This window comes from Diadema antillarum, unplaced genomic scaffold (genome assembly GCF_040938485.1).
Source record: "Diadema antillarum isolate AM-2024a unplaced genomic scaffold, OU_Dant_1.0 seq00001836_RagTag, whole genome shotgun sequence".
NCBI lineage: Eukaryota > Metazoa > Echinodermata > Echinoidea > Diadematoida > Diadematidae > Diadema > Diadema antillarum.
Genome location: NW_027272509.1, coordinates 662,154 through 673,747, shown reverse-complemented (window position 1 = coordinate 673,747; position 11,594 = coordinate 662,154). Strand labels below are relative to the sequence as shown.

The 11,594-nt window shown below is 40.5% G+C and overlaps 1 protein-coding gene across 1 annotated transcript in view; it reads right to left on the bottom strand.

Moving 5' to 3' along the window:
- Window positions 1-575: 575 nt before the first annotated feature.
- The window catches only part of LOC139712651 (ATP-dependent translocase ABCB1-like), a 44,971-nt gene continuing 33,952 nt past the window's right edge, over window positions 576-11,594 (bottom strand). Inside the window, exons 17-25 of the mRNA XM_071624458.1 lie at window positions 9,927-10,010; window positions 8,358-8,561; window positions 7,264-7,364; window positions 5,925-6,065; window positions 5,396-5,552; window positions 4,027-4,224; window positions 3,025-3,228; window positions 2,196-2,342; window positions 576-973 (exon numbers count right to left, since the gene is read on the bottom strand). Coding sequence (XP_071480559.1) covers window positions 779-973; window positions 2,196-2,342; window positions 3,025-3,228; window positions 4,027-4,224; window positions 5,396-5,552; window positions 5,925-6,065; window positions 7,264-7,364; window positions 8,358-8,561; window positions 9,927-10,010 — 1,431 coding nt within the window. The 3' untranslated portion in view covers window positions 576-778. The remainder of the gene's footprint in view (window positions 974-2,195; window positions 2,343-3,024; window positions 3,229-4,026; window positions 4,225-5,395; window positions 5,553-5,924; window positions 6,066-7,263; window positions 7,365-8,357; window positions 8,562-9,926; window positions 10,011-11,594) is intronic.

Here is an 11,594-nt window from a genome sequence, read left to right as displayed (position 1 = left end):
ACCCGAAAACATAATGCCTCCGGCACCACTTCGTAGCGGAGGCATAAAAAAAAGGTAATAATGCTGTGATATACACATTTTTCCAAAAGAAAGAGAAATTATGGTGATAGAATGAACTTTTATCTTTTTATCAAACCCATTTTTCCGGGCATTACAACACAAAGAAACATGAATTTAGGCCACGAAAGTAGGCACTTTTATCTTCATCTTGAGAACCATGCTCCCGTAAGGAATGGGTTAACACACTGCGCCCTACAGTGTAGGAACATTGTCTGAAAGGACACATTATACACACACCTTTAACCCATTCCCAATGCATTTTTGAAATTCATATTGACTTTAAAAAGGAATTGACAGGGTACTGAAGAACCTGGACTTTAGTGTATGGAGGACCTTGATCATTATAACCAACTGCGTAATTGGAACAATAAAAATTTCCTTGTTATTTTGGGTAAATCGCTATTAAAATCAGGGATTAAAACACAGAAGAATCTAAAAGGAATGAGACCTGCAAAATAATCTCATCATATCAGGTATCTTGTTACACTCAAGCTTCTTAAAACAAGGTTCGGCTGTATAAAATCTGGCAAAAGGGGATTCTCAATGGACACTTTATTAGAACAGCCATGCACCCTTGCTGCATTACAAAATCATCCCAAAGAGGTCAAACGTTTAAACTTTTCAATAGACCAGGAAGTCTCTTTCTCTTATTACACTTGATATCGAGGGTCATTGGAATGGCATTAAGATGATCTCCGTGGAGAGAATTAGATCCATGCTACGACCTTTGACCTCCCGTCAGCGTGTAATAGTGACCGCGCAGGTTCAGTAACTCCTGGTGGCTGCCGCTCTCAACGACCACCCCCTCCCTGACGACGGCGATGACGTCGGCATTCTGGACAGTGGAGAGGCGGTGGGCGATGATGATCGATGTGCGCCCCTCCATAGCATTATCTAAAGCCTCTTGCACGACCTAGCATAAAAAACAATGGTACAACAACCAAAATGTTTACCGTGTATTAAACTCAAAGGGAAAAGTCTCCTTGAGCAATTATCCTGGAGGGCATTTGGCCTCTGATATTTGAAAGGAAAATAGCAGCACAACACTGCACTGACATTAATCATGATTCAGAGATATATGCCCTTGTGGAAAAATTTGTCTGGGCATCAATCAGTGATTGTCCTGGGAAATAGTGTAGACAATGTGAAACTCCACACAAAATAAACATTGAGTGTGAGATGGACTCAGATAGATGTACAGTGCGTATAAAAAATAAGGTAATCCAACTTTGGAGGGTTACTATATGTGACCTGCTACAACTAAAGGATCCTAAAGTCGCTGACGGCTGAGCCGAGAAAATCGAGTTTGAAGTCATATCATCAAAATTGGTCAAAACAATCGGATTTCTGTTTTTGGCATTATTTTGTGGTCTAATGTTTTGTCTATCATCTGCCGAAATTTCGAAGCTAAATGATGAAAGGAAAGACAAGAAATCAGTGTTTTTCTGGGCCACGATTTTCAGACTTTCAACGTAACAGAAACATGTCCGAAGATTTGGATTTAGCCCTGCAGCTAGACTCCGCCCCTAGCAACGAGGGAGTGATCTTATTAGTCAGTGCGTGGCATCCTGGTTACTGATTGGTCATGCGTAGCCCTCTGGTGGCTAAGCTTGAATGAACATCGTGGAGGTCGCTAGGGGCATGCCTATTGTCAAGCAGTGGAAACTGTCTCGCCTCCCCTTGATCATGATATCATCGGAAGGAAAACTTTGAAGGCGTGTTTCTCGAAATTCTAATTTCGTCAACCACTTGACATGCCCTAATAAAATCATTGCTATTTCCACAACCGAATGTCATGCCATTTTCAGAAAATTGTCCTCCCCCGACTTTTGGATCCTTTTGCTGCAGCGGGTCACATATTATAATTGTCAGCTATGGAGAGCTCAATGTTGGTTGCAAGGAAAGGGGAACTCTTCCTCTTTCTATTGATACCTAATTATGTCGACAAATGTCATGCATGACTGGGCACATGAACTTTAAAGACAGCAATAGCAAATTGAACTTTTTCCAAAAGTGCAGGGAATAACATAAAATCAACATTATCATCTTATTACTACAATCAAATTCTTGCGAACTCCTGAGGATTGTTAAAATTGAAACAAAACTTGCAATTTTATGTGCTACTCTTCTTTCACCTTTTCACTCTCCGTGTCGAGAGCCGACGTAGCCTCGTCAAGGAGGAGGATGCGGGGGTTCCTGGCCAGAGCTCTGGCAATGGCCACTCGCTGCTTCTGACCCCCGGACAGCTGGGTTCCTTTCTCACCCACCAGAGTGTCGTATCCCTGAAGGAGAGAGAATGTAGTAAACATTTCATAATCCCAACCATTGACAGTAGTGGTGGCCTGCAGTCACTAAAAAATTGATGTTGAGCCATACCATTTTCCAAAAAGATTTGGTATCTTTAGGTGGTTTGATTGTACAAGCAAGATTCAAATTGGATTGATACATTTCCCTTTTTTTTTAGCTAATTGTTTTTGTTTGTTTTCTTTTTTTTTTCCAGGCCATTAAAACTTGAAATTTAAAGATATCACGACAAGCCACCAGAGAAAAGAAAATTAGTGTTGAGCCCTGCTATATAACAGTTAAGACAGCTATGAGATGATCCGTTCCATATGTTTCAAAGGTAATCATGTTTCTGAGCATCTATCACTACATTTGTACATCAATACAGATCGAGCAGCCTTTTAATACTCTTTAATACAACAATTAAGGCGAATTTGCATACTGATTAACAAATTGAGGATGGTTTGAATTTGCTACAAAACACATTTCCCATAACGCTCGCCCGAGTATATTCGGGACTCATCCTCAACGGGCTAACACTATCAAAACTATAAATGATACTGATAATAATGACAATATGTGTTTTATGTCTCTAGGATAGAATTTTCATAGCTATAGCACTTCTCTTCAGATAGCGCCCTGCCACAGGCTAGCTCGGTTTAACCCCATCATGATACGCACCGTGGGGAGAGAGGAGATGAAGTCGTGGATGTTGGCCATCTTGGCCACCTTCTCGATGCTGTCTTCATCCAGCTCACCGTCAACGCTGTACTCAATGTTCTCCTTAACGGAGCGCGCAAAGAGTATCGGCTCCTGGCTCACGATGGCCATGTTGGCCCTCAACCACTGGACATTGAGGTCTTTGATGGACTTACCATCCACAGACTGTAAAAAACAAAAGGAGTATGTAATATACGGTGCACTCCCATAATAGCAAGCACAGTTATAATGAAATTTTTGATAGATTGAAGTAGAATGCAGTTCCCCACATCATCATCTAAACACATTTTTATAATAGGTCTACTTTAGGCCTACTGTTCAGCTATAACAAAATTTTGATTTAAGGGAAGAAATCTGGTGGTTCCAAGAACTTGCATGATAGCTATGGGTCACCAACTTTATACCACCTAACATACCACAGAAAACATTTCCCCCACTTGTCCAAATGTCAACTTGGGTATTACAGTGACCCCATATACTCATAACAGGCAAGCTAGGTGCATAAGTAAGTCTGGCATTCTGGAACCTAGAAACTGCCATCAACTATGCATTGTATTTTTTTCATTCTTTTGTTTTGTGTTTTTGATTTGATTTCGTTTATTTGTTTGTTTGTTTGTTGTTTGTTTGTCTCTTAATACAGACCAGGTACTCTCCTTAGCTTTTGTCCACTTTGGAGTTGTCAAATATGTTATTAGCGCATGCAGGTCATACACCCCTTATTATTCATGCATTCTTGCCTATTAAACACAGCCATAGTTTAGATGCAGCATCAAAAGTCCTCCACTGTGGGTTTGGCAGTCCTCCTTACTGTAATGAGGTATGTTGCTGAACGCTGATTTGTGTTTATAAAACATTTATTGATGAGCATTTAATTATGACTGGTTATCCCTTGAACTCAGTAACGCTTTTTTTAGTGGACAGGAGTGACCACACTGTCCTGAGACAAAGTGTCCAAACACCCACCACTGTGCCTTCTTCTGGGTCATAGAATCTCTCTAGGAGGGATACGAGTGTGCTCTTCCCACACCCGCTCTCCCCGACCAGCGCCACCGTCTGTCCCGGCTTGATCGACAAGTTCAGCCCCTTCATGACTGTGACGTCCGGCCTGGTGGGGTAGGCAAACTTTAGGTTGCTGTACTTGATCTCACCTTCCAGTCTTTGCTGAAATCAAATCAAATCAAATCAAATCACATCAAATCATAATCAAATTAGTAGCAGAGTAATTGCACGTGTGCTGCCTTGTGTTGTTATCTATGTAAGTGTGCTACAGAGCTAGCTGAACCTGAGCCCTACACTCACATGGGGGATGGCTCCCTGATGGAACGTATGTCATTCATTCACCAAAGTAAGAACACATCCACCATGACTTTGACAACATCCTAAATTACGAAGATCACTCTCATATGTGACATCATATCACACTCTAATGGCTCTTCCAAAAGATGAAATAAACAAAACGGAAGCCCCTCTTAATACCACTCTAGCATTTTACACTCAGCTTCTAAAAATTCACAAAGCTGAATTGAAGGTTTTTTTGAAAGACTACGTCCAGAGCAGTCAATTCATCCTCTGGATTTACTTTTGGGTGTGAGCACAGCCCAAAGTCACTCACAGGAAAACTATATCACACATACACAAATGGGCTGACTTCTTCATTCTTCCGAACTTCATAACGAAAACGAGAAGAAAGATTGTCTGCATTTTGAAATGATGACCCACTCAGTGGATAAGACAAGTTATTACATTTGGTGCCGTCTTATGCTTTAAGCACACTGATGTGATTCTCGTGCTCTATAGAGGAATGAAAATACTGACATCAGAAATAATTTTAATTGTCATACTGCACCATTTTTTGTTTTTCCTGTATACTAGGTATAGCCTCACATACACATCTTGCAAACCTCTCTGTTTACATTACAGAAACAAAACACTGCTCATTTGACACTGATTCTCTTGACATGATGTTCTGCTTCTTAACTCTTTCTGCGTCAAGGACTTTGGTCAGTGTGTACGACGCTATGGGGCTTTCTGAGCCAATCAGAACTCAATGGACAGAAAGGATTACTGTAAAAGTGGATATTTTCACGCGACTAATTTTGCACGCTCGGCGGGGTTAGAAGAGTTTCGCGTGTATTTAATTCCGCGGAATCAAGTCATCTACTGCTAGAACATATGGCAAACAAAATATCCGCGTGCTTTTATTTTTGCGCTAGTTTCAGACTGCGCAAAATGGGCAAAAATTTCAACAGAGCGAAAATTTCCACTTTTACTGTAATCCATTGTTTCTGGACTGCTATGAAACGAGAGAGAAAGAAACGATGCGAGCACTTACTGGCTTCAGGCCCTCCTTGGAGTAGTTATCAATGAGGGGCTGGGTGGCAAAGAGGTTCATGATGAGGTTGGCAGAGTGTCTGGCCTTGGCATAGTCTGGGAGGAAGGCTGAGGATTGGCCAAGAGAGATGCCAGCAAATGCAATGCCAAACACTACCCTGTGGGGAGTTGAATATGCCAAAGTTGTACACAATATGCAGCAAAACTTAATTTCAAACCCTCTTTACATTTCCTTTATAATAAGAGTGTAAATTTTTCAACATCATGTCATTCTCATCTGCCACTCATTTGTTGATTTTCATGTATGATCCACAACAACATAAAAGGTACTGCTTTGTGTGTATGTTTTGTTTTTTTGTCTGTTTGCTTGTTTGTTTGCTTTATTTAATACTTTCTCAATACATTCATACTCAATTTCAGTACTCCTGGTTAAATGCTTGATCAGGATCCTACATAAATTTCTCAACAGCTCCTGCTGTTCATGATATTCATTTATTATGATGAAATGGGAAAAAGAGAAAGGTACGTACTTGAAGACCTCATCGGGGAGCATCTCTCCCTGGTAGACCAGCCAGCCTCCAAAACGGAAGGCCCCGGCGTACAGGAAGAAGACCATTCCCTGAGTGATGGCAAAGGCCACGCCGTAGTACTGGGTGTTCACCTGACTCTGTCTGTTGGACACACAAAATTACACACAGGGTTAGAGTCAGAGCTTGATCCCATACAACCCATTTCATAGAGCCATTGTTATAGACCCATTGAGGATGGGCTGATTTTGCTACAACACGCATTTCCCATAGACGCTTGCCCAAGTATACTCGGGATTTGTCCTCAACGGGTTAAGGAACAATTTGAGGTTGATTTGCGATTACTTAGAAACAACTCAGTCATAGCCATTAGTCACAGCCCTGTAGTAGTACAAGTCACAGTTACAATGCTTTTAGTGTTTTTAATGTTGCTATAGATGGTGCTATTGCATTACATATAAAAAACACCTGAATTGGTGAAGTGCTTTACAATAATTGCAACTGCTGTATGTCGAAAAATCATTTTGCCTCACCATGGCAGCATCAAGGAAGCAAACAACAGTCAGCATTGAAGTCAAAATTATCCCAAATTACAATATTGCAATCATCTTTATGACTTCGATTGCAAGCAGGCTTTACTGTTCATATGATTTTTTTTGTGCGACTTATATTTACTGCATCCCTAAGCCCTTGTGGAGAAAGAACAAGAAAATAGCTAGCAAGCTATATATTATGATAGCAAGCTTTTCTATTTATGTGAAAATTTGAGAAATTATCTTGAAATGATAATTTGACACTTCTTCTTTACATCGTTTTACTACGTGTTCCACAACATGGTGGCAGACAGAATTTGACAGAACTCAGAACTTCATAACTTTTGAAAATACTGCCTGCATTTGTTTCAATCTTTCAACAAGTGTTTCACAAATCTTTCCTCTAACCTTCCCCAATCTTCAACTATTTACGTGCCTATGCATTTTGTTTACCTCGCCAAACTTTGTCATCAATATTCAGTAATCCATCCAATTAACTTGACCTTGTTGTAAAGTTAGCAAGATTGATTCTCGTTGAAGGTTTTTTTAATTTTTGTGAAATGAAACTTTCGCATGTTTTCATCTTTGCGTACACTGTATTGTCATTTTCATGATTCAAAGGCTATTTGTGAAATTCAAGAAAATAAAAACCACTGCAGAAATTTCGGCTCATTCAGTAACAATACTAGGAGAAGGTAATCTCTATTCATTGCACAATATCCAGACATTTGGGCCAATCAGGGTAGAAAGTACAAGCAGGGAAGGTCGAGTGACTTGACCTGGCAAATTTGGGAACAGCTGAGCCTTACACAAATGGAACTTGGAGCATGTCTGCATAGCTCTGGTACATCTTGTCTTCGAGAGTCAGCGAGGCGACAGTCCTCACGTTCTCGATGGCTTCAGCGGCAATCTGTGCGAAAGGAGACAAGGTGGTCGAATCAAATCAAGGCATGTTGCGCCGGAAGTCACTGATTAAAGAGTGTTTATCGATCTACCTACATTGTATTGTGATTACAGTTAACTCTGTGTGAGTGTACGGTGCATAAATGTCACATTAATGGCTCAAGTCGACAAAAATAAAAAGTCCGAATTTACATTCAATACCTTTAAATGTGCAATTCCTCTGTACATGAAAGGCGATGTAAATGAAGGAAGATAGGTTTGCAGTAACACCATATGTACATGTATGTAGTCATACATGTTTGGCGAAAGAAGACTCTAAAGAATCCATTGTGAATTCAGAACTACGCTGTGCAGGACTGGACTCTTCAAGTGTTCAATATTCCCCTAAAAACATACAAGAATAGAGCCGTCGGTCTCTTTGGTCGCTCCACGTCTGTGGAACTCTCTACCAATCCAACTTGGGAATTGTAACAATAACCTTCAAATTGATACCTTCAAATCTCAAACAGAGACTTGTCTTTTCCTGCAATGTTTTTGGATAATGTGTGACATATCGTGGGAGCCAGGTGCCTTTGAATCTTCTTTACAGACAAATGGCATCATATAAATGCTGTTGCTGCTGATGATGATGAATACAGATGATGATGATGATGATGATGATGAACATGATGATGGTGATGATTGTGATGATGATGATTATCATCATCGTCATCATCATTGTCATCATCATCATCACCACCATCATCATATCATCATCTCCACCATCATCGTCATCATCATCGTCATCATCATCATCACCACCATCATCATATCATCATCTCCACCATCATCATCATCATTGTCGTCATTATCATCATCATCATCACCATCACCACCATCACCACCATCATCACCATCACCATCATCATCATCGTCATCATTGTCGTCATTATCATCACCATCACCACCATCACCACCATCACCACCATCATCATCATCATCATCATAATCTTTTTCTCACCTTCCCTGCTTCCTCCAGGAGCTCCGAGTCCCGCTTCTGACTTCCCTGCATTAGTTTGAACTGGATGGCACCAGCGGCAATCAGGAGTGGAACACAGGCCAGGACCACTAGAGCAAGCTTCCAGCCAAAGACAAAGCCAATGACCAGGGCTGCTGCCAGAGTAACACAGGACTGGAGGAGAGAGCTGATGCGCACACCTGTCGCCTATTAATAGAGGTTGAGGGGTTAAGCAGGGCATGGAGGGGGTAAGTAGGGGGTGGAGAACCAGGGAATGGGGTGCAGAGACAGAACTCCCTAGTTGGCTGTCGCAAGGTAGCACCATAACCCTGTATGTGCTAATATACATAGCTATCCCATGTCGTTATTTCAGTGATGCCCACTTGATTTTTCCTTCAATTTCAATTTTTCAATTTCAATTTGATTTTCATATTTCTCGGTGGAAAATACATGATAAATAACAAAATATAATAATACAGAATGTCCAGCTTGGATATATAAGAAATAGGAATACAAACATAATACATAGCGGTCGATGTGTCATTTTCAATCAAAGTAAAAGATGCAAAGAGAAATACGATGGAACCTAATAAAAATCAAAGCTTGTTGAGTGTAGGTCCCAACAAAAGCCTAGTGTGGGGAACAGGATGAGGAACACGGGTACAATTAAAGACCAAAAGTAAGGATAAACAAAAGAGAATGACTATTAATACTCGGGGTACACTTGCTACAGGGTACACTTGCCACGATGCAATGTTGGCAAGCATCCCTTAGCCCGCTGAAGACTAGACTTGAGTATATTAGGGCAGGTGTCTATGGGAAATGCATGTCATAGTAAAATCAGTTTGTACTCAACGGGTTAACATACTATATTCCTTGTTTGTTCTTTCCTTTGGTCGTTTGTTTTTTTTTTGTCACAGTTCTCTTCTTTTGGACATAATTTTAGAAGCTTTGGTGATGTCTTTCTCCATTCATTATCATACACCTCATTTAATGAATCGTCAACTCTGATTGGTTGAAATTGGGGGCATAAAGTCAACAATTGCCTACAGTTTTATAGTACCCAAATTACCCCATAGTCCAAATCTGCCTCAGAGCACGAACAGCGCATTTTTTTTTTTTTTTTTTTTTTTGTAGGTATGCTGGTATGTGAACATAGGCCCTATACTATAAACATCTGGCTTAATTCTATTTGTTATTATAAAACAAATATAGACTGCTCTCGTTTGGGGCATTGTTGATATCATTGCCCCTTGGGATCTCAACTTCCATTTTGACCCCTGGAGCAAGCTCTTCAGGTCATAGCATCGAGTTGAGATCCCTACTAAAAGGCAGGGCCACAATAATATCAATAATGCCTTGAAAAATCAGTCTACAGTTGTATAACTGTATACTCCTGGATTGAACAGAGTTGGTAGTGTTTATCATTTCCCACAACATGAGTGAAATAGACAAAGTACCTTAAAGTTTGTTCCAGGTACAATGCACCAACATACGTAACTGCACTGATTTATTTAAAGCTGACAGAAGTAGATGGGGTGAATTTTCATGGAGTTATGAGTCCAGACTCACCCCTTTAACGTTAGAGGCATCTGCTGATAGTCTTGTGGCAAGGGCCCCGGTGCTATGATTTGGCTGGTCAAAGTATGTCACATCCTGGGAAACAATTGGTATGAGAGATGATACAAACATCATATCTGATATCCTGGGTCAACAACCATATAACATGCCATTCATCATTATCATTATTACAAGATGTATCAGTTTACAGACGTCTTGCCTGTATGATAGTAAATATGATGATGATGATGATGATGAACCAGCATTTATACTGTATAGTGACATTTATCTGCAGAAACAATCAAAGGTGCCTGGCTTCACAATGTATCCCATATCATTCATAATGTTGCTGGAAAGGATAGGTTATCAGTTCAGATTTGAAGGTATCGAGGTTGTTTACAATTCCAAAGTGGCATTGGTAGAGAGTTCCACAAATATGATGCAAAAGAAGAGAATATCCCTTCACAAACTGGGTGATAGACTTGAGGGCATGATATTATGGTCATCGAAAGATTTGAAATACAAAGGTGAATTAATGCAACAAAAATCACACATATACAGACTGTGGGTAAATAGCAATGCTTCAAAGAGTCATATCTAAGTGGTTTGTTATGTGAATGAAAGAAATAGCGCAATCATTTTGTGGTTTGTTTAACCCTAACTAGGCCGGGGGGTGCCTCCGAGGCCCCCCCTCGACGTTTCGCACGATGTATCGCTATTGCGAAAAGCTATCGCCGCGACGGTTCATGACTTTTTTCTTTTGAGTCTTCCGCATCTTTTGACACCAAATTTGCGATGCCCGGGCGCACGGTTCCGAAGTTGCGCATAAATATGTACGTGCATGTCAGACCAAAAATTGCTCAAAAACGTGAATTCGTGTACAATTTCAATGCAAACTGTGTTTACAGGCAAATTTCATAAAAGCGTGATTATTTTGGGGTTTTATTTATCAAAATCAATTCATAACATCTTGTTCGGAACAATGTCGCGAACAAATTTCATCGAAAAAACAATGAAAAATATAAAGTCAAAAAACAGAGAAATACATAAGAAATTCAAAAAACAATACAATACTTAAGAAATCTTTTCTGACTGCGCAATTTCTTTCTCTTACATTTGCTAAGGACACTAAAAAGAATATTTACACAAACAAGAGACCCGGGGGTCATGCGCTCACCTGAGTATCGCAAGTTCACCTTCCATGTATTCTTGCAGACTTTTACCTGAGAACATTGGAAACTTTTGGTGGAGGTAGCTTTGAGAATGGGGGCATTGTGTCCATTTACATATTCTATCACACTGGCAAAAAATACCTACCAAGTACACTGTACTTTATAGAATGTTGGTTTATGCAACTTGGGGGAAAAAAAGAAGACTTAAAGCCCTATCACTTTAGATCAGAACTAGAGAAAATTATTATTAAATATTCATTAATTTAGGAGGTTTGGATCCCCTGGGGCCCCAGGGAAAGCATGGTGCCCATTCAAACACTTAGAAATCTTATCCCCATGGGAATGCTACTTGCCAAGTTTGGTGAAAATCCATTATGTTGTTTCAGGCCCGCATTTGGACCCCCCCCCCCCCCCATCCCATCAAGCTGCCTTAGGTCCCACGGGGATGGAGGGGGAGGGGGAGGGGGGGTGGGGCACCCCTGATTTTCCCATGAACAAACTTGAAACA